The sequence below is a fragment of the Acomys minous genome (assembly GCF_964271855.1).
Source record: "Acomys minous genome assembly, chromosome: 12".
Lineage (NCBI taxonomy): Eukaryota > Metazoa > Chordata > Mammalia > Rodentia > Muridae > Acomys > Acomys minous.
In genome coordinates, this window is record NC_140493.1 from 107923696 (window position 1) to 107951453 (window position 27758).

At 51.2% G+C, this 27758-nt stretch overlaps 1 protein-coding gene across 1 annotated transcript; it reads right to left on the bottom strand.

The window, feature by feature from the left end:
• Positions 1–934: 934 nt before the first annotated feature.
• Positions 935–26770, bottom strand: FBF1 (Fas binding factor 1; the record flags this gene model as incomplete). Its single annotated transcript, XM_084750106.1, is given in 30 exon segments — positions 935–2008; positions 3124–3233; positions 4102–4219; positions 4304–4441; positions 4516–4692; positions 5091–5276; positions 5355–5477; positions 6598–6716; positions 6793–6932; positions 7022–7129; positions 7729–7935; positions 8051–8151; positions 8271–8426; positions 9671–9729; positions 9901–9995; positions 10333–10434; positions 11656–12126; positions 13259–13358; positions 14113–14249; positions 14553–14688; positions 15582–15698; positions 16358–16429; positions 18293–18431; positions 19515–19565; positions 20524–20572; positions 22792–22882; positions 24458–24499; positions 25928–25955; positions 26719–26748; positions 26750–26770. Coding segments are annotated over 30 exon segments (3507 nt in total). The 3' UTR covers positions 935–1924.
• Positions 26771–27758: the final 988 nt, after the last annotated feature.

A 27758-nucleotide genomic window follows, 5' to 3' on the forward strand; every position in this document is an offset into this window, starting at 1 on the left:
TGAACAAGGATCCAGTGGGCAACTTATGGGTACCAGTTACAGCAGCAGTTTTGTTTTGTTTTGTTTTTGAGACGGGTTTCTCTGTGTAGCCTTGACTATGCTGGACTTGCTTTGTAGACCAGGCGGGCCTTGAACTCACAGCAATCTGCCTCCCAAGTGCTGGGATTAAAGGCATGTGCCACCACCACCCAGCCTCAGTCTTTTTGTTTTTGATAGATAAGGTTTCTCTGTGTAGCCTTGGCTGTCCTGGACTCCCTTTGTAGACCAGGCTGGCCTCGAACTCAGAGATCCACCTGCCTCTGCCACCGAGTGTTGGGATTACAGGCGTGCTATCTCAACAGGCTGCAGCAGCCGTCTTATTCATCATGCCTGCTTTCTGTGTCACATCCTTCCCCATGGAGCATCAAGGAGACACGGTTGGCAGCCTGGGGCTTGGCCTGAGCAGAACTCAAACCCAGGCCCTGCTACATGTCACTTCGTGCAGGATGTGCAATCCCTCAGTCTCCCCACTTGGGTGTCCTGAAGGACTGCAGGTCCAAGGAAAGGGTTTGCTTGGCCTGGTCACTTCAGCAGGTCAGCTTTCTGCAGTTGTGCCTGCCTCTTCTGTGGAGACAGCCCTGGCTGTCTTAGAACTCACTCTGTAGACCAGGCTGGCCTCAGACTCACAGAGATCCACCTGTTGCTAACCCCCAAGTGCTAGGATTACAGGTGTGTGCCACCACCCATTCTGCAGTCCAGGCTGGTGGCTTGGAATTTTCTTTCTGTGGCTTAGACTTGTCTGGAACTTGAGGTGATCTCACCTCCTCAGGCTCCTGAGCACAGAGATTACATATGAGCCAGCACACCGGGCCAGGACAACTCAGGGGACCATTTACCTCCCAGGTGTACACTGCTAGGGCTGATTCCCAGCAATGCAAAACCAAAACAGAGCCCAAACAATACAATCATTTAATGGGTCCAAGATCAAGGCTGCAAGTCGTTGGCTGGTGTCAGGGCCCTGCAGGCGTGGCTCTGGAGAGCAGAGCCCTCTGGTGCGCTCCTCCTCTTGGGTGGGGAGTGAGGAGTGTCCCTGAATGGAAGCTGGGGTAGAAACAACTGCAGTTTCTTTCCGAGTCCTTCCGTCCTAGGTCTGCTCGAGTCATTTCTCCTCCGCTGCCCCTCTCCTGATACCCTGCTGGAGGGTCTTGGCACACTGGAGAAGCAGCAGCAGCCAGGCCCAGGGCCACTTCCTATTCTCCAGGCAGAGTCCCAAGCTCTGGCAACCTCCCTTCCTCCTCAGCTTCTCTGTACACCCCTCCACTGGTCAGCTCCCCACCCTCCTCTGGTGGGGAGGAAGCAGCTGGTGTTCATGATGCGTTAGCTGGTCACTGAGAATGAGATCGGGGTGTGTAAGCTGGCCTGAGAGCGGGGAGGAAGCACTGCATGAAGTCCAGAGATGCTGAACTACAACAACTCACCTGGGCAGGGAGCCCCAAGCACAGCCCCAGCCTTGTCTCTGGCCAGGCCGCCCACTCACTCAGCTAGAAGGCTCTTCTCCCTATTTCCATTTGGGAGGGGGCTTCTCAGGGAAAGTAAAGGCTGTTCATGGTGTCCACCCTACTCCCCTGAAATAAGCCCCTGCCTTGAATGTAGCCCAGGCATAAAGACCCCAGTGGCTGCCCTGTAGAGGGGTGATGATCTAGGGCCCTGTAGGAGACAAGAGGGGGTGGTAAGATGGTCTTAGTGTCGCCGCTGCCTGGGGAAGACACCTGCTGCCTCTCAGCTGCAGAGAAGAACACACAGATACCCTGTCCACACAAAGGCTGTAATTGGGCTCTGGGTGGTGCAGTGCCTTCCTGGGAACCTTTTCCATGGCGAAAGGAACTGGTGAACAGCGGGAGAGAGCTCCAGGGGCCAGATGCTGCTGAGGAGGCAGTGGGCACGCTCAGGCAGAATGGTATGCCATATTGTAGGGTGCTTTCTTCAGAGTTTCCAGGAAGAACTGTTCATTCTCCAAGAAGTCGTGGTCCTGTGAGGCAGATTCAGGTGAGTGCTCGCACTTTGGTGCACTGATGGGGGACTCCAGGGTGGAGCCAGCCTGCACTTGGGAACCCTCTTCACTTACTCCCTGGCACTGGGGAGCAGTGGGGGTATGTGGGAGCTCAAGCATGGAATCAGACAGGACCTGAGAACCTTGGCATTTATGAGCATGACCTCCTGGAGATAAGCACATCTCATAGCTGGGTGTGCTGGTTCACACCTGTAATCCCAGAGCTTGGAAGGACTTCAAGGCCAGTCTGGGTCACAGAGTGAAACCACCATCTCAACAAAACAAACAAAAATCAAAAAGGAAAAAAAAAAGGCTAAGGATATAGCTCAATGGTAGTCAAACACATCTTCCCTCGTGTAGAACTGTGAGAAAGGAAAGTTTATGATGCACAAAAAGTCCTCAGCTCTGAGCCCAGCATGTGGGACACGCTCCCTGAGCTGCTGTCACTGGTGTCATAGGTCATCTGCAGTGTAAAGGGTCACTGCCAATCTCCCAAGCCCAGAACAGTTCTTAGAAGTTGTGTAGGTAGTTGGACTCCTCTGTTTTTGTTTTTTGGCAGGTTTCACAGTGTAGCCCTGGCTGGCCTGGAACTTGTTAGGTAGACCAGGCTGGCCTTGAATTCAGATATCGGTCTGTCTCTGCCTTCCAAGTGCTGGGATTAAAGTTGTATGCTTTGCACTTTTAAAAATTCAAATTTCAAGCCGGGCGTGGTGGCGCACGCCTTTAATCCCAGCACTCGGGAGGCAGAGGCAGGTGGATTGCTGTGAGTTTGAGGCCAGCCTGGTCTACAAAGTGAGTCCAGGATGGCCAAGGCTACACAGAGAAACCCTGTCTCGAAAAAACCAAAAAAAAACCAAAAAAAAAAAAAACCAAAAAAAAAGAAAACAAAAAAAATTTTCAAATTTCAAAGCCAACTTTTAACAGAGGGTATTACTGGGGACTGCACCAGGGTCCTGTACAAACTGGACAGTATTCTACCACTTAACACATCCCCAATCCCAGCTGTGTACTTTATACTCCCCTCTATGAGCAAGGCCTCGGAGGGACTGACTGTGACGAGTGTAAATGTGAGAACCTGGCCCATGGGTACTTACCTGCTCTGCTGTATGCTTCAGCAGCAGCAGCTTGGCGAGAAGGTGTGTGGACACCTGGGCAGCAGGGGTCTGGCTACACGGAGGAGTGGTAGCAGCAGGGGCCTGGACAGCTGAGGAGAAAGGTAGGAGCTAATGTCAGGGGGAAAACTGAGGGACCTAGCTTTTTTTCTGTTGGGCCTGTACTCATATTGTCCACAGGAAGAGCTAGGCCCAATGCCCTAGGGTCACTTGCAGGGAACCCAGGCTCCACTCCCAGCACACATGAAGCAGCTCACAATCATCTGTAACTGCAGTTCCAGGGGATCTAATGTCTTCCTCTGGCCTCTGTGGGCAGAAGGCACAAAACACACACACGCACACACACACTTTAAAAAAGGACAGGACAGATGGTGCTGGAGCAGGATACCCGGTAACCTCCGGTGGGCTTTGCACATGTGTGGGTGTGCATCCCGACACAAAAGAAAAAGGAAGAACGAAGACTTGGAACCTCTGATGACAGTGGACACCTGCAATCCCAGCATGGGGTGCCAGAGGCTTGAGTTCAAAGTCTGCCTGGTCTATAGGACTCTAAAGAAACTAAACAAATAACCACACACACACAAAAAAGGTGGGTCATTAATCCTAACACTCAAGAGGCAGAGGCAGGAGGATCTCTGTGACGTCAAGGTCAACCTAGTCTACATAGTTTCAGGCCCACAGGACTACACAGTGAGACCCTGCCTTGGACAAACAAAAACAAAAAAACTCCTCAAAAAAGGAAAGGTGGTCTTAGAGAGACGGCTCAACAGTTGACACATCTGTAATCTAGCATCCAGAATGCTGAGGCAGGAGGATGAGTTTAAAGCTAGCCTGGACAATCAAGTAAGACCATACCTTCGAACAAGAGTCCAAACAAATAGCTCAGGCAGCCCCTAAACTGAGCAGCTAGAAGAGGCCCTGCTGCTCCAGGCTGTGTCCCGTCCTCCTGGAGTCACTCACCATCTAGGCTGGAAGCTGCTGGGCCCTGAACTCTGGAGGGCAGCCCTGGAAGGCTAGAAGGCACTTCCTGTCGCACACGGTCCAGATGTAGCCTCTGCTGAGCCAGGCTCAGATGCTCCTGTGCCAACCCCGAAGAGATGGGCTCAGTGGGGAGGAAGGCAGGTGGGCCCGAGGGACAGGAGAGCGGGGACTGGAACCTTGCCTGGTGCACACGCTGCTCCTGCTCCCGCAGCCACTCCTGCTGCCGCTGGACGGCCTGCAGCCGGCCCTGCTGCTCAGCCTGCATTTGCTGGGCCTCCTGCAGGGCCTGCTCACCCTCCTCATACTTCTTGGAGGCCACCTGCAGGGAGACCCCTGGGTCAGGGCTGGCTACACTCCAATGGTGGCTAGTAGCACGGTCCTGCCAAGGCACACCTTGCTCATGTGTTCCACCTCCTGTGCACGGGCCTGGAGGCGCAGGCTGGCTTTGTGTAACCTGTCCTTCTCCAGCCGGAGCTCTTGCCGCTCTTTCTCCAAGGCCTCCCTCTCAGCAGCCAGCTTCTCCTCCTTGGCCCGGAGCTCACAGGCCCTCACTGTCAGCTCTGCCTGCTCCTGCAGAAGGTGGAGTCATTGCCACAGTCACTAATGCAGAACTACAACAAGCTCTGGGCAGCCCTTAGGGGTCCCCTCTCCCTACCCTGCCTCTGGAAGTGGGCAGTAGAGCAAGGGGCTTCTGACACCAGAAAGGCCTGGGGCCAAGCTTGGGGCTCCCGTACAAGCCACACATACTCGGGCGTGTCCATCTTCTCTGAATATCAGTTTCCCCACTTAAATATCCGAATCAAAGGAACCAGGAGCAAACGAGGTAGATCTGCATAAAGTGCCTCAGGAAAGGCAGGCTGCCTGAGCTGCTGACTGCTGGTCTCGTGTCTGCACTCTTGCTATTTCTTAGCTGTGCTCTTACTTCCTAGGCCTGGGGTCTTTTGTACCCTGGTCATCCTGGGCCCTACCTTGGTCAGGCTGATGATGGTGCCCTCCCGCTGGGAGTCCGCCTGCAGCGCCCTCTCAGCCTCGCGCTCAGCCCGTTCCTTACTCAGCTTCTGCTGTGTGAAATACTCAGCCCACTCTGCTGCCAGCCGCCGCCGCTCTTCCCCACACTTATTCATGACTGACTTCTGCTCCTCTAGCAAGGTGCTCTGTGTGGGCAATGGTGCAGTGTGAGTGTCCTTGGCAGGAATGGTGCGGTCAGCAGTCAGGTGTGGTGCTGGACCCACCTTGGCTCTCTCCAGCTCCTCCCTCTCCATGGAGATCTGCTGGACCATGACTCTCCTCTGCTCCTCCAGAGTGCGCTGTGCTGATTCTGCCTTGGACTTCTCAGCAGCCACCCGCCAGCGTTCCTGCAAGGCCCAGGCCAGGGTTGGCTCCCCACTCTGGGAGTAGGCCAGGTCTTTCCAGAGGAGCTGTGCAAATCTGGCTTCTCCCATGCCAAGGCCTAAACTCCTCATTTCCAAAGAACCATGAAGTGGCAGGTGCTTGGGGGTGCTGTCTGGGTCCAGCTCCTGTGATTCTGAATTAGGAGGCTCCAGTACATGAGTCAAACTGCACCACAGAGAAGGCTCAGGAGTGCCCTGCCCCGAACCGCCAGATCTGGACCACCACCAACCAGCTTCGAGTGCTAGGAAGCCACAGCTTCTGTGAGCAGGAGGGCAGAAGTTCAGCAACTTAAGTCTTCTGTAAAGACGAAGGCTGGAGCACGGCTCAGCAGTTAAGAGAGCTGGCTGCTCTTCCAGGGGACTGGGCTTCAGTTCCCGGGACCCCAAAGCAGTGCACAATCCCCCTAACTCTCGTTCCAGAGGATGTGGTGCCCTCTTTGGGCATCCAAAGGCAAAACAACCCATATACATTAAAAACAAAACAAGACTAAAGCTTAGTTCCTCTATCAGTGACACTTAGGGAGTTCAAACATATTTGTCACATGAAGGGGTTAAATAACATTTAGTAGGGAGCTGAAGAGATCGCTCAGAGGTTAAGAATACTGGCTATTCTTCCAAAGGTCATGAGTTCAATTCCCAGCAACCATAGGGTGGCTAACAACCATCTATAATGAGATCTGGTGCTCTCTTCTGGCCTGCAGGTGTACATGCAGGCAGAATACTGTATAATAAATTAATTAAAAAAAATAACATTTAGTAGGCAAGAGTATCCATCCCAGTGCCACAGGATCAGCTGATGTGACAGATCTGACAAGAGGAAGAGGCAAGTACAGTGGTGGGAGGGGCTCTACAGGATGGCACTGGGGTTGGTAGATGAAGAACAGGTGTCGGTGGCTCTGCCCAGGGTTGAAAACCGAAGCAGGAGAGACAGGAAGAACAGGCCTTGGCTACTGCCTGCTTGAGGGGAGGTCAGAGAATAGCTGATCATGGGTTTGGCCTATTGGCTAAGATCAAACACAGAGTGGCTAAGCTCATCTCAGGTGGCACTGACGTACAGACATCCTCTACATCAAAACAGACTCACCTGTTCCAGGAGCCGGCTCTGTTCACACAGGCGCACCTCCATCTTCCCAATGACCTCCTGGAGCCGGCTACGCTCTTCCTCCATGTCTCGCTGCTGTCGGCCCAAGCGCTCCTGCAGAACTGGGGCCCATAACAGGGCGCTCATATCCTGCCTTCCTTCCCAACAAGGGGGTCCCACGTACAGAAAGGGGACTACCTCGCAACTGCTCATCTTGCTGTCGGATGCCCAACTCTCGCTCCTGTGAGGTGGTAAGGTGCGAGGCCTCCACGCGGGAGGACAGCACGTTCAAGCTGCTGGAAAACTTTTCCATTTGCTCGATGATGCCGTTCAGGGATCTGAAGGATTATCATGGCATATCATCCTGAGGCCGCCCAGGATACCCAGGGTAATCCATTGGGTAAGCACCACCAGGCAGCACGCATACCGAGTATGGGAGGTGGCACTGGTGACGGCATCAATCTCTTGGTCCTTCAGCGTCTTCAGCCGCTGTAGCTGGTATTCATGGTCCTTGCGCATCTCCAGGATGGATGCCCTGAGGGGATGGCAGCAGAGGCAGAGAAAGCTGAGGGCCTCTGTGAAGGGAGCCACACAGACAGATGGCCCCAGAGAACAAAAAAGAAACATGCCTCTGAGCACTGTCTCCTCCTCTTCCTCCTTCAGGCACTGAGGCTTCAGTGCCTCAGTTTCCCTGGATTCTGTCTCCTCTCTTGCTGCTCCCATGCCACATGCACCCTGCTGCTCAGCAAAGGACACCTTTCACAGTGCAGGAGGAAGCTATGTGCCTAATCCTCTGTGCTGGCCCATGGGCTGCTCTGTCCTTGGGAGCCCTTAGGTGTCTTTTCTTAGTTCCGTTCTCATCCAGAAAGGCTCAATGCCTGACCTCCCAGAGCCTCCCATCACAGCAGTGGGTGGAACTCCACCCATAAAGGGTAATGTGGTGTGCTCAGCCTTGAGCCTACATTGCAATGGGCTGAAGGAAGGGTGAGTCTGTGTGAAGGCTGCAGGGCCACAAGGTCTCGTGGGCACTGCTGTGTGCCAGCCAGTCCTCACAAGCCTACTCCCCAGCCCCCTGCTTGTCCTCTGGCCAGTCCTTGCAAAGCCACTTGGCACTCCTCTGCCCCTTGCCCTTACTGCTGAAGCTCCCGAAGCCGTGCCACCTCCTGGTCCTTCTCCTGGGCAGCCATGGCCATCTGCCGCTGGTGCTGAGCTATGAGCTCAGCCTTGGCCTGCTCGGCTTCCCGGCAGTAGGACGCATGCTGAGCCGACAGCACCTCCTTCTCCCTGCGGAGCTGGTCCTCCCGCTGCTGGTAGGATGTCTCCAGCACCTTGACACGGCTTCTGTCAATAGAATGCCCATGTAGATGGCCTTGCTAAGCGCACTGCCTGCTCCTGGTGTCCAGGGAGATCTGAACCTGGGCTTGGGCAGGCCCCCAAGACGAGAGCCAGCAGATACCTGTGTGCGTCCTCAATGAGCTCCAGGTCTGCCTGGTGCCGCTGCTGCAAACTCTCCAACAGCATCCTGTGCTGGGTCCGCTCCAGCTCCAGCTTCCGCACCTGGACACGGTGAAGTGAGGGCAGGAGGGGCCTTTGGCAATCAGACCCCGCCTCCCTCCTGGTGATGCTTCCACCCACTTCCCATGAGGATGTGCTCCTCGCTGCCCTGCACCTCTCACCTGGCCCTCCAGCTCTGACAGCTTGGTCTGGCTCTGCAGCAGCTCAGCTTGAAGTTGGGCAGTGCTGCTCTGAAGCTGCCCTTGGGCAGCCAGGAGCTGCTTCTGGTATCCCGAGCCTGGCAGCAGACTCTGCATCATGGACTCTGAGAGCAGGGACTGTGGGAGAGGATGACAGGACCTGAGCTTCACCACCTTCAAGTTCTCTGCTTTTGGACCTCTTGGCCATCTGTTACAGGTGGCTACGCAGGACAAGACTAGAATAGCGCCAGCAGGAGAGGACCTTGGCAAGTCCTTGACTTTGCAGGGAAGCAGCCATAAGAGCTCCCTTGAGCTTGGTCAGGAAATAGAGTACCCCCCCTCCCTAAGAACATCTGCCTCAGTTATGACCAAGTTCTGATCCTGGCCTTAGGCTAGGCCTACAGGCCTATGCTGACAGTTGGTCCCAGCCCTTTACCCACTGTTTCCCAGAGACACAGTCCTGGCTGTCACACCGGCCAGGCCTAGGTGTCAGATCTATCTGTCCTAGCTGATGCGGTGGGAAGATGCAGAGATGGGAAAGTTTCCCAATGGAAAAACAGGACATCCATGCCTTTCTTTCTTTTCTTTTTCTTTTTTTAAAGATAGGATCTCACTCTGTAGTGAGGGCTGGCCTAGCTTGGAACTATAGCCCAGGCTGGCCTCGGCTGTGGGCCTCCAGTCTCAGTCTTCCGGACTAGGATTGCAGGACTTTGTGTGAAGGGTGCATGGTGGTGTTCTGAGTGAGAACGGCCCCATAGGCTCAGATATTTGAATACTTGGTTCCTGGCCAGGGAAACTGTTTGAGAAGGACTTGGAGGTGTGGCCTTACTGGAAGTAGATGTGACCTTTTTGGAGGAGGTATGTCACTGGAGGTGAGCCTCTCTTTCTGCTGCCTGAGGATCAGGATGTAACAGTAACTAAGACAGCATTCTTTTTTCTTTTTCTTTGCTTGTTTTTTCAGTACTGGGGACTGAACCCTGTGTCTTGCACATGCTAGGCAAGCTTTCCTCTGGGGAGCAACCCCCGCCCTCACTCTTGAAGCCAGGCTGGGCTGGAACTCACTATGTAACCTTACGCTGGCCTTAAGTGTGCGGTGCTCTTCTTGTCTCAGCTCTGAGTGCAGCGCCGTGCCAGGCAATGTGCTAATGCTCTCTCACTGGAACATTCCAGGCTGCTCCAGCATAGCTGCCACCTCCAATCACACCCAACTCCATTGGGGAGAAGTGAGGCTAAGAGTGAGAGGAAGTGCTGATTGGGGCTAGCAGAGTGAGGGACTGATAGATCCTGTATGGTCCAGCAGTGTCATCTCTAGCTCCTCAGTTGCCTTTGAGTAGGGGAAAACTGTTCTCTGGGCCCAAGACCTGTTTGTCCACTTTCCCTACCTGAGCAGGCACAGAGAGCCCCGTGGGTTCCTGGGAATGTGGCACATAAATTGCAGGCTCTGAAAAGTTGACAACAGAGAAAAGAGCAGGAGGTTCAGAGGCCTGCAGAGCTCTGCACCAGTGAGGATCTGGGGAGAGTCCCTTGTCACTCATCTTCCAGAGCACCCAAAGGAATTCAAGATACCCTCATCACCCAGGGCTAAACCCAAGCAGAGACAGAAGAAACAAACCTCTGCTAGAGAAGTCCCCAGAGGCAGAGGCTGTTCCTCTCGTAGGGTCATCTGCAGGGAGGATGGCAGTGGCTTGGTTCCAATTTATGGAAGACCTAGGGACATAAAGATTAGGGCACACTGAATGGCTTCTGTGTAAGACAGAGGCAGGGAAGGGGAAGCAAAGAAAAACACTGGATTCAAACAACTGGGTGGACAGGTCTAGGGCTGTTCCCTCCCAGGGAGCGATGGACCTGCTGCACTGGTGGGTTGTATAGGGCATAGTATGCGACCACAGACAGCTCTGGTATCAAGTGACCAGGCAGATGCTGAATGGGACAGAGCCAGTAATCCACCTTGGGTTCCAGCACAGCCATTTACTGTCCATCTCCAGGGAAGGAGGCCTGGGCTAGCCCCACTACCTCTCATACCCTCAGCCCTGTCTTGACATACCCTGTGACACCAGGATGGACTGCTGCAGGTCCTTGTGTAGTTGTTCTTGAGGCTTCTCCGGCAGTGGCTTGCTCAGGGACCTGAGTGCCAGCAACAGGCTGGCTGAGGAAAGTCCATGTTAAAGGTGAGGCTCATGTGAGCTACAGGAGGATGGCCCCAGACAAGCTCCTAACATGAAGCTTAAGGCAGTGCTCCTGCCTTGCACCTGTCCCCACTACTTCCTTGGAATTTCTTCCCAGCTGGGCTCCTGGAATTTGTGGAGTGCCTTTCCCACCTCAGCATCCACTGTGGTTCAGTAACACAGCCACAATGGGCACATCACACGTATAGCTTGAGCCCCATCGCGGTTCATTTCTCTCAGCTCAGCCTTAGGTCACAGTGTTGCTCAGTCCCCTGGCTCTCCATCCTGCTGGGGGTCACTCTTCTATTAGCACCTCTCCCTTCCTGGCTCTAAGTCAACAGCTGTCCCCTCTCCCTCAGGTTAAAGCCACAGCTGCTCTCCAAACACAACTCTAGGACACCTAGGACACAATGGTGGCCCCAGACTCAGAAAATCACACAACCTCCTCCCCTTGGTTCTGGCTGCAAGGCCTGTTACTGCTTCCCCGGGACTTGGCCTTGTCGGCCTCTTTGCCTTCCTGCCTACAGAGGTCACTCACCACCCACCCTAACTGCCATTCTTCGGTTCCCAGAAGCTGCCTCTCAGCTTCCACGTTTACTCCAGCACTTCCAGGAGGATACAGGAAGCTCAACTCATACATGCATTAGCCACTTTTTTTGTTTGTCTTTTTTGTTGTTTTTTTCAAGACAGGGTTTCTCTGTGTAGCCTTGGCTGTTCTAGACTCACTTTGTAGACCAGGCTGGCCTCAAACTTACATCGATCTGTCTGCCTCTGCCTCTCAAGTGCTGGAATTAAAGGTGTGTGCCACCATGCCCGGCTTGTTTGTCTTTGTTGAGACAAGGTTTCTCTGTGTAGCCTGGGCTGCCCTGGATTCACTTTGTAGACCAGGCTGGCTTTGAACTCACAGAGATCAGCCTGCGTCTGAGTGCTGGGATTACAGGCATGTGCCACTGGCTGCATGAGCCACTTTTAACATGAGCTAAGAGAAACACCAATACTTGGCATGGGTGTTACCAGCCCCTTGCCTGTCTGTTCGCACCAGGGCAGCTCTGTCATGCCCACAGGGGAGAGAGGCAAAGCTGAGGTGGCATTAGTGCCCACAGCAATGTCTCTAGCAGAGGATGGGACAGGTAAGGTGGGCAAGACTAGCCCTCAGATCCTGCCAGATCCTTCCCACCAACCAAATTAGCGTCAGATCATACCTGCTAGAAGGGGGCTGACCCAAGGACCCCAATGAGGTCAGGCCCTTAGCCGGCCCAGCATGCTCCTCTTTGGCTAGAAGACTTTGGGATTTCTTCTGAGATATGACATGGCTTAACCAGTCATCTTCTTTCTCCTCAGATGCTTTCAGTGAGGAGGCTTGGCTGGCTTTGGCTGGGGGCCTCGTACCCTTGGCTGGTGGCTTTGCTGCTGAGGGAAGTCCAGTTGGGGCAGAGTGTGACTCTGCGGCTGAGTGCTGGTTTGTAGGAGCGAGAAGAGAGGGTGTCACAGCCGAGTCTTCTTGTTGGGCCTTTTGAACAGGAGAGGGAGGCAGCAGGTCCAGGTCATCATCTTTCAGGCCTAACCAGTCAGCTCCTCCTTTCCTGGGCTGGATGGGGCTAGAAGCCAGTGAAGGGCTCTGTTTGAAGCTGGGTTCTCCCTTAGGGTCGGAGCCACCTTCTCTCAAGAACCTGCTTAAAGACAAAGAGGAGGGTGTTGGACAGGAAAGCGTTTGCTCTACTCTGTGCTATTGAAGGGGCACATACCTGGCCCATAGCAAACTGGGCATGGTGGCTCGCACCTATAATCCCAGCACACAGGAGGTTGAGGCAGGACTTGTGTAAGTTCAAGACTAGCCTGTGCTACAAACCCTGTGTCAAAATAGTAATAACAGGAATAAAACCCCACTGCAGCTGGAGTTACACTCAGTTGGTGGACTGCCTGTTTAGCATATACTAAACTCTGGGTTCAGTCCGCAGCACTACAACCAACCAGGCACCATGCTGCACACCTGCCATTCCAGCCTTCTGCCCAGGATAGAGGCAGAACAATAAATTCAAGGTCATCCTCGACTACATAGTGAGTTAGAGGCTAGCCTGTCTTACCAACAACAAAAAGGTGGGGAGAGATAGGTCAGTTGTCACATAAGCACAAGGACCTGAGTTCCAGGAGATCTGGCATCATCTTTTGACATGCGAGGCATCAGGTTCATGTGTAGTGCACAGACACACATGGCAGGCAAACACTCATTCACACAAAAATAATAAAATAAATCTTTAAAAAAAGATATATACTGAGAGAAAAATTATAAATTCAGCCATTGCTGGTCTGTTTCTGCTGCAAACAAGGGCGTGACATGGGGAAACGACCAGCGCAGGGTCCCTGGAGGCCACTGGAGAAGCCCTGCTGTTGTTGCAAAATGGCAGCTGTCCTAACCCTTGGGCTGTGGTTCCTCTGAAGACCAAGTGACATAACAGCATTTTGTGACATTTAGGGCTTCAATCTTAAGCAGAGCCACCTCCTCCTTTTCCTTTTGAGGAGTTTAAGGGTCTGGGAGCTGACAGTCTACCCCCCTCTGCCTGGACTGTGGGGAGCTCCTGGCCTTTCTACCCCTTTAGCACCTGTAGACTCATGGCTGCCAGGTGGGATGAGAAACGCAACGAGGCCAGGCCTGCCCTGGGCCTCCCTGCAGGCCTTACCTGCCTGCCTGCCTGCCCTGGGCCTCCCTGCAGGCCTTACCTGCCTGCCTGCCTGCCCTGGGCCTCCCTGCAGGCCTTACCTGCCTGACTGCCTGCGGGACTGGGCTGGCCTCCCTGCAGGCCTTACCTGACTGACTGCCTGCGGGACTGGCGGCCCTCGGAGGAGGCCATGGTAGGCTGGTAAGCCCCAAAGGTGAGGATCTCATCATCCCAGCTGTCTTCTTTGTCTGTAAATTAAAGGGCACAAACATGGTCTAGAACAAGGAGAGCCAGACGTTCTACAGATCTGGCAGACACTAGGCAAGTGCTCTACCACTGTATCTCCAGCCCCAGGAAAGGCAACTGGATGAGTGGTGGCCATAGATCAAACAGCAGCTACAGGAAGCAACAGTGCTAGCCAGCCTACCGTAGGTTAGGCTTTTGCTATAGGCTGTGGTAAAAAATACGGTTTAAGCTGGAAATGGTGGTTCACACCTACAATCTTAGCACTTGGGAGGCTGGCACAGAATTTGCATGAATTCAAAATTAGCCTAAAGTAATATTCTGTCTCCAAAGAAAGAAAAAAAAACTGGGCATGGAGTCAGGCGTGGTGGCGCAGGCCTTTAATCCTAGCACTTGGGAGGCATAGGCAGGTGGATCACTATGAGTTTGAGGCCAGTCTGGTCCACAAAGCAAGTCTAGGACAGCCAAGGCTACATAGGGAAACCCTGTCTCAAAAAACCAAACCAAACAAATAAACAAACCAAACATGGTGGCTCATGCCTTTAATCCTAGACTTGGGAAGGCAGAGGCAAGCAGATCCCTGTGAGTTCAAGGCTGGCCTAGGCTACACGGTGAGTTCTAGGCCAGCCAGGAACGATATAGGAAGAATGTAACAAAACACCCCGCAAATGAAAACCAAAGGGGGGGTGCAGAGAGAGAGAGAGAACAGTGACCTTGAGCTAGTACAGACCCCCGCCCCCATCCTCTGGGCAGCCTTACCCTCCGGCTTCTGATACTTCTTGTCGGGCTTGAACTCCCTGTGTTCCCCAGCACCTGGCCGCGTGAGGAGCTGCTTGGCAGCTGTGCCTCGACCCAGCAGTTCATCCAGCTTGGAGCGAGCAGGGCGGGGCCCTTCCCTGTGGGACAGGGTGTGGGGAAGGAGTGCGCCATGACATGGGGTTCATGTTGCCCCAACATTTGAGCATTTTCCCTGGGCCTTAGGCAACAGCCTGGCTAGGGGCTCCCCACTTCATAAGGATCCTTACTGGGCCGGACGTAGTGGCACACGCCTTTAATCCCAGCACTCGGGAGGCAGAGGCTGGTGGATCGCTGTGAGTTCGAGGCTAGCCTGGTCTACAGAGCGATTCCAGGACAGTCAAGGCTACACAGAGAAACCCTGTCTGGGCGGGGTGGGGTGGGGGTGGGGGGAAGATCCTTACTGGTCTCCTGTCTTCTTCCTCTCTTTCTTGGGGCTGTCTTCAAAACCCAGGGTGGTTATGATGTCATCCCCTTCATCAAACAGCAACTCTTTCCTCCGGATGGGAGTATCCCCAGGAGTTAGAGGGACAGAAGGTCCTAGAAAAGGAACCAAGGCCCAAGGATCGGTGGCTGAATGGGGTGGGAAACAGCACAGTTTCCACTTGTCTAGTTTGTCCAGGGACCCTTGCTGGAGGTTGGTCTGGATTATTTTGATGCTAATTACTGCTTGCTGTCTCCGTGCTCCATCTGTACTTTGCCTAAGAGCCTAACCTGTTTGACCAATAAAAGGCCATCACACCTGGGCAGGGCAAATGGGATAGGCCTGGCTAAGGTTCCAGGGCTTGAGGAGGAGACCAAATGAGAGGAAGAAGGCTGCACCATGGGTTAGGTGGAGGAGAAGCACGTGGCTGGCATGGGTGGAGGCTTGGCCCAGATGATGATAATTAGCAAGGATTTAGGTTTATGGGTGGGAGGTAGCTTGATAGAAATTAGAAGCAGATGGCATGGCATTGGGGCAGGTAGCCCATATCTGCCCTGCCCCAGGTTAACTAAGGCTATTTTAAAATATAACAGGTGTCTGTGTCTTGATTGATTGCTAGTGGGTTAAAAAAATACTGCTGTAGGTGGCGCACGCCTTTAATCCCAGCACTCGCGAGGCAGAGGCAGGCGGATCGCTTTGAGTTTGAGGCCAGCCTAGTCTACAAAAGTGAGTCCAGGACAGCCAAGGCTACACAGAGAAACCCTGTCTCGAAAAACAAAACAAAACAAAACAAAAATACTGCTGTAATAATAATTGTAAGCCTAATAATAAACATTATTAGGCCATACTGACTGGTAAATTAACCACAACAGACCCTGACTCTAACCCTACCCCATGCTCACACATTTAGTCCCTTACCTCTGGAGTTCTGGAAGACACAGAGGCCTGCCTTGCTGACGTTTCTGGCTCTGTGCTAAAAAGCTGTCAGGGCCCTGCCTCTCCAGCCTACCTTGGCCTGCAGCTGTGCTGGAGCTCTTGGAAGCAGGTTTACTCTCCATCATGGGTGGCTTCTTGGCAGATTCTTCCTCCTCATCAGAGAGAAGTCCAGCCAATGGGTCTTCAAGGTCTCATGGCCAGAAAGAAAGACAGAGGTCAAGCTGCTGCCCTTTGCTTAGGAATAACAAGTCAGAAGCTGACACAGACATCACCCATGCTCAAACAGCTCTTCAGCATGCACAGGTGGGGTCTACAGGGGACAGTAAACACAGAGGGGCTTGAGGAAGGGGGCATGGAGTTGAGTGAACCCTGGGATTCCTAGAAATATCCTTAAAGCATGAATCCATTCATAAAGAAAAGGGACTTTCAGCCTGGCATGGTGGCACATGTCTTTAATCTGAGCAGAGGCAGCAGATCTACCTGAGTTTGAGGCCAGCCTGGTCTACAAAGTGAGTCCAGGACAGTCAAGGCTACACAGAGAAACCCTGTCTTGGAAAACAACAACAACAACAAAAAAAAAAAAAAAAAAAAAAAGAAAGAAAGAAAAAAGAAAAAGAAAAGGGACTTTCTCCTTATAGTTAAGGAAATCTTCAGCTTCAAAGTCTTGACAAAGAAGTTCCTCAAACATTGGGCCAGACAGCGCACTTAGTTCCTCTGGGAATTATCAAGAACTAAATTGTGACCAGCCCTCTTGACAGACATAGTCTTGGCTCTCAGCAGCATTATCCAGACTGCTCTCAAGCCAAGTGTTTCAGAAAGTGGGGTGGGGGAAAGACAGGACTCTGATACCTTTAAAGGAAAACTTCTTGTACTGAAGCCCCAAGTTGCTGGAAGATGGTGGTGGCTTCTTAGTGGCGTCCCCTACGGGAAGAACAGAGAGGCAGTCATGGGACAGGGTCTTCCCTGTCCAAGGTTCTCCTCCACAGCTTGTATTGGAGCACTTTGTTCTGAGGCTCCTGGCCATAGCACAACCATGGAGGAATCCACACACCCGGTTCCCACCTGGCCCACTAGAAGGCAGACATGGTTGGAAGCTGCTTGCAATTCTCACCACTAGTCACTTGAGATAGGCTTGGGGGAGTCATAAGCTGCCATCAAACTTTTCTTTTCCTTTTTTTTAAAAAACATACAATGTGGGGCTGGAGCCCAGGACACCATGAACAAATAAGTGCTCTATTACTGGGCCATATTCCCCTGCCCCAACTTTTCATTTTAAGTAAAAAAAAAAAAAAAAGAATAAAAAGCATCCTTTAGAAGCTGCCCATGGGCCCGGCGTGGTAGTGCACATTTTTAATCCCAGCACTTGGGAGGCAGAGGCAGGTGGATCTCTATGAATTCAAGGCCAACCTGGTCTACAAAGCGAGTCTAGGACAGCCAAGACTACATAGAAAAACTCTGTCTCAAAACGCAAAAAACTCAAAACCAAAAAGAAAGAAAGAAGGAATTGCCTCCATAGGCTGGAGCTGGGGCTGAATGCAAGCCTGTGGAGCAGTGAGTGGTTCTCAGCCTTCCTAACACTGTGACCCTTTCATACATTTCCTCAAGGTATGGTGACCACCAACCATAAAATCATTTCATTGCTACTTCATAACTGTCACTTTGTTATTGTTATGAATCATAATGTAAATGTCTGATGTGCAGGACATCTGATATGTGACCCCGTGAAAGGGTTGCTCAACCCCCAAAGGGGTTGTGACCCACAGATTAAGAACCAAACAGTATTGTAGAGAATTTTTTAAAACATTTATTTATTTTTATTTTATGCGCATCGGTGCTTTGCCTGCATGTGTGTCTGTATGAGGGTATCAGATCTTGAAGTTACAGATAGTTGTGAGCTACTATGTGGGTGCTGGGATTTGAACCTAGATCCTCTGCAAGAGCAGTCACCCCTCCACGGCCTCTGCCTCAGCTCCTGCCTCCAAGCTCCTGTTATGCTTGAGTTCCTGTCCTGACTTCCTTTGATGATGAACAGTGATGTGGAAGTGTAACCAAATAAACCATTTCCTCCCCAAGTTGCTTTTGGGCATGGTGTTTTATTACAGCAATCGTCACCCTAACTTAGACAAGAGGAAAGAAACAGACCCATTCCCCACACAAATACACATACAATTGGCTCCTCGGCCTCCTCGTCCTACACACATGTGGTAGTGTGAATGAGAACGGCTCCCATAGGTTCATATATTTTGTTTTTTGGTTTTTCGAGACAGGGTCTCTCTGTGTAGCCTTGGCTGTCCTGGACTCCTTTTGTAGACCAGGCTGGCCTCGAACTCACAGTGATCCACCTGCCTCTGCCTCCCGAGTGCTGGGATTAAAGGCGTGCGCCACCATGCCCAGCGGTTCATATATTCTGAATGCTTAGTTACCAGGGAATGAAACCGTTTGAAAGGATTACAAGGATTAGGGGGTGTGGCCTTGTTCAAGTATTTATGGCCTTACTGGAGGGTGTCATGGGAGGTGGAGTGGGGAGATCTTTGAGGTTTTAAAAGCCCACACCAGGCCCAGTGTCCTCTGACTGTAGGACAGGATGTAGCTCTCAAGTACTTAGCCAGCACCATGTGCCCCTCCATGCTCCCCGCCATGGTGATAATGGACGAACCCTCTGAAACTGTAAGCAAGCTCCCCACTAAATGTTTTCCTTTGGTCATGGTGTCTCTTCACAGCAACAGAACAGTGACTAAGACTGCACAGAAAAGTCACAGGACACAAGTGCTGTCCTCCACGTACCTTTCCCATTAGCTGTTACTGTGCCAGCAGGTTTGGGATTGCTAGGCACTTCTTTCCCAGAACCCTTTGCGGTTCCTTTGCCAGAGGGTGGGTGAGTCTTCATCCGACCAAAGAGATCATCATCCATGCTGTCTAAGTCCTAGGACAGCAAGAAGAGTGTAGCCTGATGTCTGGGAAGATGGTGTAGATGCTTAGCATCCCCAAAGGTCCCTAAGAGAAGGCTTGGCTTGGGTGGTGGTATTAGGAGGTGGGAACCTCGTAGAAGGCCCTGGGTCACTGGTGGCAGGCCCTTGAAAAGAACTGTGGAGCCACACCCATGTGCCTTCTTTGTTGTGCTTCACAAAGTGACCATATGACTGACACGCTCCCTTCTGTCATTTGCCACCCAATTCCCATTGCCAACATCATCTTGGACACTGAACCTCCCAAGCAGAGGTAAAGAAATGTCTTTTGTAGTTAAGTCTTTGCTGTGGCAACACAAAGCTGACTGGGTTGTGGGGGAGGATGACATGGAACTGAGGGCAGCTGTGGCCAGGCACAGAACTGTGAGAGGACAAGAGAGATTGAGGAAACTGGTGACAAAGAAAAAGGAAGCAGGCGAGGCGAGCGGGGCAGAACGGGAACCGGATCGTGAGACTGCAATGACAGACACGAGGTCACCACAAAGAGCAACGTGAAGTCAGGAAAGTCATGCCCAGCACCAAGGCCTGCGGACCTTGGCGGGAAATGGAGACAAGAAGAAAATGGACACAGAGCTCCATAAGGCTGGAACCAAGAGGTCTGCCTTGGCCTGGGGACCATGGCAAAATAGGATGACAGTGCTTTGGGAGAGAAGTGAGGAGCAGAGGTGGCTGAGGTGCAGGCCAAGCTACCTGGGCAGTGTGAGCCTATGTTCTTATCCACAGTTCACAATATGTCTTAAGAGTCCAGTATAATATTAATTCCAGCTTCGCCTGCTGAGAGGGGAAGGAGCCCTCTTGGCTGGGGACTTGGAGAGAAACACAGGAAAGGCAAGAACAGCTTTTAGAGGAGACTTTATCTGCTCTACCCCTCCAGGTGGTAGCAGGGGACGTCAGAGACCCAGCTGGGAGTCTCTTGGTTCCCATTAGAGGCCTGTGGCAGAGTTGTAAAGGAGACGTTACAGAGGCCATGAAGCCTCAGTGTGGACTGTTGACCTCGCACCCTCACCCCGGCCCCGAAGAGGACAAAGCTCTTTTGCTACCTTCATGTTCTGCAAGAAGACCTGCGGGTCTGCATCCGAGATGCTGGAGACCTGAGTCCAGGTGGTGAAGACAGGAAAACTGATGTTAGTCAGGACCACTTGGAGGTTCTCAGCCCTCCTCACCCTGCTTTTCCATGGCAGGGGCAGAGAGCTTGACTGACAGGGCACAAACAGGAGGGTCTCTTACTCCCCAACCTTCAGGGATTAGCTCTTTGAGCCAAACCTGCCCGTCTGGGGAGAACAGTGTTCCCAGTGTCTGTTCCTCCCAACTGCGGAAGCCATTTCTGCTCTATGACTTGAGTAAGACTACTTCCTAATCACGCTGCCAGATAGCGCAGACTTTCTCACGGGAAGAGGCAATCCCCAACTCCTGCACTTGGGAGGGCTCTACCACTAGCTCATCGATCTAGTGGGAAGAAATGAGTGCTGTTTGGGTCCATGCAGCACTCCATAGACATCACTCTAAGAAATCAAGTACAAAGCTGGGGGCATGGCAGTGTACACCTTTTATCCTCCCTGGAGGCAGAGGCGGGTAGATTTCTATGAGTTCCAGTTTAAGGCCAGCCTAGTCTACATGATAAGTTGCAGGCCAGCTAGGGTCCCGTAGTGAGACCCTGTATCAAAAATCCAAAATTAACCAGGCAGTGGTGCATGCTTTTAATCCTAGCACTAGGGAGGCAGAGGCAGGTAGATTTCTGAGTTTGAGGCCAGCCTGGTATACAGAGTGAGTTTCAGGATAGCCAAGGCTACACAGAAACCCTGTCTTCAAAACAAAACAAGTGTATGAGCTTATATATCTGTAATCCCTCACTTGTCTTGGGCTGAGAAAGAAGGCTGAAGTTATAGGCCACGTAGGGCCATACACAGAATAGTCTACCTCAAAACGAAACAAAACAACCCAACCGACTTTGCAGGGCCTTCTAAAGCCTCTGTGGGCAGCTCCTAGGCCACTCCAGTCTTGCTGGGAATACGTGCAAAGGTCAAAGACTGAGGAATGGACCAGGCTCACCTCAGCATCAGCTCCTGCCAGACCTTCTACACTGTCTTCCGGGAGGGACCTGCAAAGAGATGAGGTCAGCAATGATCCCAATGACTGGGCCATAGATGATTTAAAAAGTTAGGACTGGGGTTTGGGGTGGAACTCAGTGCTAGAGCATGTGTTTTAGCATGAGCAAGGTCTTGGGTTCAATCCTAGCATCAAGGAAAGAAGGGAAGAAGGAAGGGAGGATAGGAAAGAAAAGGAGAAAGGAAGGAGAGCAGCAGGCAGCAGGCAGCAGGCAGGCAGGTGTACCAGCACACAACTGTAGTCCCAGCACTCGGGAAGGAGAGGCAGGAGGGTTAGGACTGAGGGCCACCCTCAGGTATCTATCCATTTTGAAGCCAGTTTGCAATACATGAGACTGTCTCACAGAATTGTGAAGCAGTTTTATAGTAAATGAACTTGGAGAGATTTCTCTAGGGGGTACAGATAGAATCTTAGACAACAGTGGGTAGTGCTCACACCTTTAATCCCAGCGCTTGGGAGGCAGGGACAGGTGGACCTCTGTGAAGGCCAGCCTGGTCTACAGACCAAGTTCCAGTTCTAGGTCAGTCGGGGGGACATAAAGAAACCCTGTCTCACACACCTGTAATCCCAGCACTAGGGAGGCAGAGGCAGGTGGATCGCTGTGCGTTTGAGGCCAGGGCTACACAGAGAAACCCTGCCTCATAAAACAAAAACAACAAACAAGCAAACAAACAAAAAAGAAACCCTGTCTCAAAAAAACAAAACAAAACAAAAATCCAAAGACCACATAGTACAGAAAATTTCTACTTGTTTTTCTAATATTTTAAAGCAGTAAACCCTTTAAATTGTTAATAAATGAATAATTTTGGGGGCCAAGAGAATGGATCAGTCAGTAAAGGAACCCCTCAGTTAGCATCTTAAGCGTCCCCATCTCCAGCCTCCAGATGAGAAAGCGGTGTGTGGCCTTGCATGTCTGCAATCCTAGTGCTGGACAGGGGACGAGGGGCATGTGAATAGAAGCCCTGGAGCTCCCTACCAACTGGACCAGCAATTGGTGAGTGCCAGATGTAGCGAGAGATGTGTCTCAAAGGATAAGGCAGAGAGCAACAGTGGAAAACACCCAGGAGCCTGACTAGCTCCTGGCTCCATATGCACATGTGCACACATAAACAAACAGGACACACACTCGCTTGTTACAGTTAAAGCTGGGCACAGTGCTGCCCTGTAATCCCAGGGTTGACGAGGCTGAGCCACAAGGGCTGCCCCAAGTTTTTTGGTTATTTTGAGACAGGGTTTCTCTGTGTAGCCCTGGCTGTCCTGGACTCAACTCTGTAGACCAGGCTGGCCTCTAACTCACTGCGATCCACCTGCCTCTACCTCCCAAATGCTGGGATTAATGGCATGCGCCACTGCCACCTGGCAAGATTTAGTTATTTATTATTATGTATATAGTGCTCTGTACTGCATGTATACATGCAGCCCAGAAGATCTCATTACAGATGGTGGTGAGCCACCATGTGGTTGCTGGGAATTGAACTCAGGACCTCTGGAAGAGCAGACAGTGCTCTTAACCTCTGAGCCATGTCTCTAGCCACCAGACTGCTCCAAGTTTGAGGTCGGTTCACTACAGGCTGCATGCATGGTTAGTACCAAGCCAGCCATGATCACATAGCAAGACCTGTCTTAAAGGAAACAAACAAAAATAAAACAAACCAATAAACCCAAATAACAAAAACAAAAAGCTAAAACAAGAGGATTTTTTTCTGTCTCTCTCTCTCTTTTTATTTCCCCTCCTCCTCCTCTTCTTCCTCCTCCTCCTCCTCCCTCTCCCTCTCTCTCTTAAGGCAGACTCTCACTATTTATCCTGGCTAGTCTGGAACTTGCATCTAGACCAGACCAGCCTCAAGTTCACAGAGATGCACCTGTTTCTGCTGGGAATAAAGGTGAACCCTACTCTACCTAGATGAAAAGATGATCTCATTCTCAAAAGGTCAAACAAATCTGAAAAGCAGAGGTCTGAGCCAGTCTCTCATTTCGAGGATAAGGACACCAAGGCTCAGAGAGGTCCAGCATGACCTAAGAACCAGACAGAGGACTAGAAGCCAGGCCTTGGACCCCTTGGGCTCAGAGTCTTTTACTCTTTCAGATTCCATCAGGAATCAGAGCTGAGGGAAAAAGGTTAAACTCCTAACATTAACTATGGCCACTGGCCAAGATGGAGAATGTTGGAAGGGGCAGAAGGCTGGACAGAAACATGCCAACAGTTTTTACTTTGCTTTAGCTTTTGAAGGGAGCCACTTAGGTGTGCTTGCTGTGTCCTTGGCATGTGAAGCTGGCTCAACAGGCTTCTCAGGCAGTGTCACTGCAACAAGGGAAACAAGAGAAGACATGCCATTCAGCCCCAGAGCACCGAAGCAACGCTGGATAGGGTGGTGATTCTTCCACTTAGCTGTCTCCTACACCTTCCCACAGAAAAGGGCAGCTTGCTGGCACCACAGGTACGACAGGTACGTCCTGATGGTAGCCCTGATAAACAGGAGTGGAAGGAGTTTATTTCCAAGTAGGAAGTCAATCCCAAATGCCAGGAGGACCAAATGGACAAGTTAACCCATCCTACCTGTGCCACATGAAAAGGCAGAGACACAATGGCTTTTCCATAGTGCTAAGCATAGGTTGAAGTGCATGAGTGCTCCCTGGTAACAGGAGCCTTGCTACCCACCTGGGGAGGCCTGCACATCGCCTCAGCCCTGCTCCTCAGTGCAGCGACATGGACACAAACAATAAGGAGCTAGCTAGGCATGCCAGCTTATGGTTATCATCTTAGGACAAGGGAGGCTAAAGCAGGAGGATTTCCACAAGCTTGAGGCCAGCCTAGGCAACACAGTGAAACCTGGCCTCAAAATTAAAAATTAATTAATGAATCAATTAGTCAGCGAGATGGCTCAGGGGGTAAAGGAGGTTGTCACCAAGTTGGATAAGCTGTGTTCAATTCCTGGAACCCACACAATAGGAGTTGTCCTCTGACTTACACATGTGTGCTATTGCACAAGTGTGCACAGCCTCTCCAAAAAGAAAACAATAAGCCTAAGAGATGTTTTTAAAAGGAAGAAAATATAAGGAAATTGGGCTGGAAGAAGGAGCTCAGTGGAAACAAAGCAGAGCCCTGGGCTCCCAGCATTACAAAACATTTATAGAAGAAAAAAAATAACAGAACATGTGAGAACTCACACAGCTCAACAATCAAAAGCCAAGTGCCGTAATCCCAGGTGGGGAAAACCTTTGAATGGACACGTCTGCAAAGGTAAAAAATGTCACAAGCGAGAGAGCAGACACTTGACAACACCAGGGAGGCACGCATCCCAGCCACTCAGGATGGCCAAGACCAAATGATGGGGAAAGCCAGGTCTGGCAGCACAGGCCTGTGATCACAGCTGCTCTGCAAGCAGGATGGAAAATTCATTGGCTCCCTGGGCTACCCAGCGAGTTCAAGCCCAACCTAGGCATCACACTGAGACTTTGTCATAAAATTAAAAATAATAATAAGAGGGCTGGGGTGCCAAATACTGCTCAGTGGTACAGTGGTGACTGAGCACTAATCAACCCATAGCTCAACAAACAAGAAACAAGAAAACATAAATCAAACAAAAAAACCAAGGACAGGAAATAAGCACTGGTGGGACAAGCACCAAGCAGGAGCTTCTTGCACTGCTGGTGGGAGTGTAAGGTACGGCTGCTGTGGAAACCCTTTGACAGTTTGCAGCAGAGTTCAGATAAGGTTAACATATGGTCCAGCAAGCACTAGCGCAATCTGTGGGGGTTGGTTCTGTCCTTCCCTCATGTGGGTTCTAGGGGTGGAACTCAAGTGGTCAGGCTTACACCTTTGCTAGCTGAGCCTCTTTCCAGCCTCCCCTCCGCTGCCCAGGGAAGGAGGACTTACTATCATCTCCCAGGAGGTCACCAAGGACATCATCAATGGAACCTGAGAACAAACAGGCTGTCAGGACTTCAGGAGGCAAGAAGAGTGACGCTTTTAGACCTGCAGCCCCAAGACTTCTTATCCCAGAGTCCTCACATCCCAGGCTTCAGGCTGACATTGACCTTCCGTGGCCATAAGACGAAAGCCACAATACCTTGTTGAAACCTTCAGGTACAAGTTTAAATGACTTTCCCGGAGAATGGTGATGGTGATTTTTCAGTGAAGTCCCCTTTCTACCCATATCACCCCAAACACAAAAGCCAGCAGTCAGCCTTTCAGTCTCCGGCCCTCACACGCGCAGGCTCTCATGGACCTCTGTACCCTCCATCTGATCCTCCTGGAGCTGGACTGAAGGTCCCCTCTCTGGTCACTTTCTGATGGAGACAGCGTGGGAACACCTAGGTAAGCATGTTTGAAATAATCCTCCTGGCCGGCTTTACTTGCCTTGACCACCCTTAACTTCAAACATATATCCTTGAAGTCAGAGCTCAATGAGAAATATTTTTTTCTAAAACTTCATTTATTTATTCATTTGTTTAAAAATGTTGGGTAGTATAGTCAGCCCAATAAGGGCTGCTCTCTCCACCCCTTTTTCTAGGAGGACTGTATCAGCAAAGTCTTGCTTCATCAGACTCAGCCTTCTTGATCCTCCAATTTTGGGGGGTTTTATTAAACAGGGTCTCTCTCTACATAGTCCTGACTGTTCTGGTGTGTAGACCAGACTGCCCTTGATCAAACTCACAGAGTTTAGCCTGTTTCCACCTTCCAAGTGCTGGGATTAAAGTGGTGTACCAACATACCCACCTTTTTTTCTTTTCTTTTCTTTTTTTCTTTAAATTGGAGCAGGGACATGTGTCATGACATTGTGTTGTGGTCAGGAGTCAGTTCTCTCCTTCCACCATTTAGGTCCTAGAGACTCAGCTCATCAGGCTTGGCATCAGACAGCTTCACCTGCTGAGCCTCCTCACTGGCTTTTGTTTTGTTTTGTTAAAAAACAAAACAAAAAAAACAGCACTTGGGCAGAGGCAGATGGATCTCTGTGAGTCTGAGGCCAGCCTGGTCAGAGTAAGTTCCAGGAAAGAAGAAGAAAAAAGAAGTTAGAAGAAAAAAGAAGAGGAAAAAGAAGAAAGAAGGGCCAGAGAGATGGCTCAGCGGTTAAGAGCACTGTTTGCTTTTCCAAAGGTCCTGAGTTCAATTCCCAGCAACCACATCGCTCACAACCATCTATAATGAGATCTGGTGCCCTCTTCTGGCATCAGGTGTACATGTAATGTAGGCAAAACTGTATACCTAAATAAATAAATCTTAGAAGAAGAAGAAGAAGGAGAAGGAGGAGGAGGAGGAGGAGGAGGAGGAGGAAGAGGAGGAGGAAAAGAAGAAAAGGAGCAATAATTATTTGTTTTAAGGGGGATGTTCCATGTCTCCACTTACCTTTCAATCCTTTCTTGGTTTTCAGTGCCTAAAATGGGGGAGAAAATCACATTAACAACCGTGAGCATGTGTTGAAACTGGGCAAGAACGCTTTGCCTTTCTCCAGGGCCCACAGGAAGGTGCACCAGGCATTTGCAGATGATGTTTGTTCTGTTTGCCTCCAGGTTCTGAGAATGAATTTATTCAGAGCCCAGAAACAGACCTTACTAGCCAGCAGAGCCAGGCTGTGGGTGGACACCTCTCCTCTGACTTACAGTCACCCCATGCAGATGCCACCCAGGCAGATGCAATAACCAGAGCATTTTCTTCTGTTTTGTGTCTGATGGGAAATTCAGAGGATTCAGAGGCTCGAGAGACAGGCTGATGTAGCTCCCGCCTTCAATCCCAGTACTCAGGAGTCAGAGGCAGGTGAGTACCTGTGAGTACTAGGCCAGCCTGGTCTTCTACATAGCAACGCTAGGACAGCCAGAGCAGCAGTGAGACACTGTCTCAACAAAACGAAACCACAAAACCAGAGGCTCCAGGAGGGAGGGGTTTCACTGGAGCTTGCCATGTCAAAGGGGGCTGGCCTGGAGTCACAGAGATTCACCTGCCTCTGCCTCTGCCTCTACATTCTGGGATTAAAGGGCCAGGTCAACGCTTGAGGTTTTTTCCCTAACATTGCTTTGCCATGGGACCATATTCTGGTCCCAACCACAAAACTACAGTATTCTATGCAGTCAGGATGTTCAGTGTACAGGATAGGGTTGGGTGTTTCTCTCTCCACATAGCTTATGCTGCGTTCTGCCTACCATCCTGGGCTTCAGGGCTTTCTTCAGCTCCTTCACAGCACTGTCCAGTCATGTGCATCCTTGCCCAGCAAGTTCATCTTCCCTAATAGAGAAAATTAAAGTAGCTGCTTAAGAGTGATGTAGCTGAAGCTGGAGAGCCAGCTCAGGAGCTAAGGGCACAAGCTGTTCTTGCAGAGGACCTGAGCTGGGCTCCCAGCACCTGTGTTGGGCAACTCACAAGGCCCTGTAACTCCAGCTGGAGGGGAAGCAAGCTCTGGCCTCCATGGGTGGTGCACCCATGTGCACTCACACACTCTCATATAGTTAAAAATAACATCTTTAAAGCCAGGTGGTGGTGGTGCACACCTTTAATCCTAGCACTTGGGAAGCAGAGGCAGGTGGATCTCTGTGAATTTGTGGCCAGCCTGGTCTACTGAGCAAGTTCTAGGACAACCAGAGCTGTTATACAGAGAAACCCTGTCTGTTAGGGGGGTGGGGTGGGGAAGGCCAGCTTGGGCTATATAAGTCTCAAAAATAAATAAAATGCAGTGTTTACCAGTGCTGGACTCCAAGGCTGTTAAGGATCTTTTCACTTAAGAGGTCAAACCTAGCCAGGCAGGGGTGGTGCCTTTAATTCCAGCACTCAGTAGGCAGAGGCAGGTAGTTAAAGACCAGCCTGGTCTACAAACAAGTTCCAGAACAGCCAGGAATAGGTCACATCTATTTCTTTAAGTCCAGAATTTCAGACCTGGAAGCTATGGTTTTGCCACCATACCTGACTGAGCTGGATCCCCAGGACACACACAATAGACTTGACTCTTTTTTTTTTCCCAAGACAGGGTTTCTCTGTGTAGCCTTGGCTGTCCTAGACTCACTTTGTAGGCCAGGCTGGCCTTGAACTGACAGACATCCACCTGCCTCGGCCTCCTGAGTGCTGGGATTAAAGGCGTGCGCCACCATGCCCAGTATAGACTTGACTCTTAAAGTGTTCCTTTTACTTCCTTGTGTGCCCCACCCCTAAATAAATAAGCATAATAAAAAATAAATAAATAAAGCCAGGT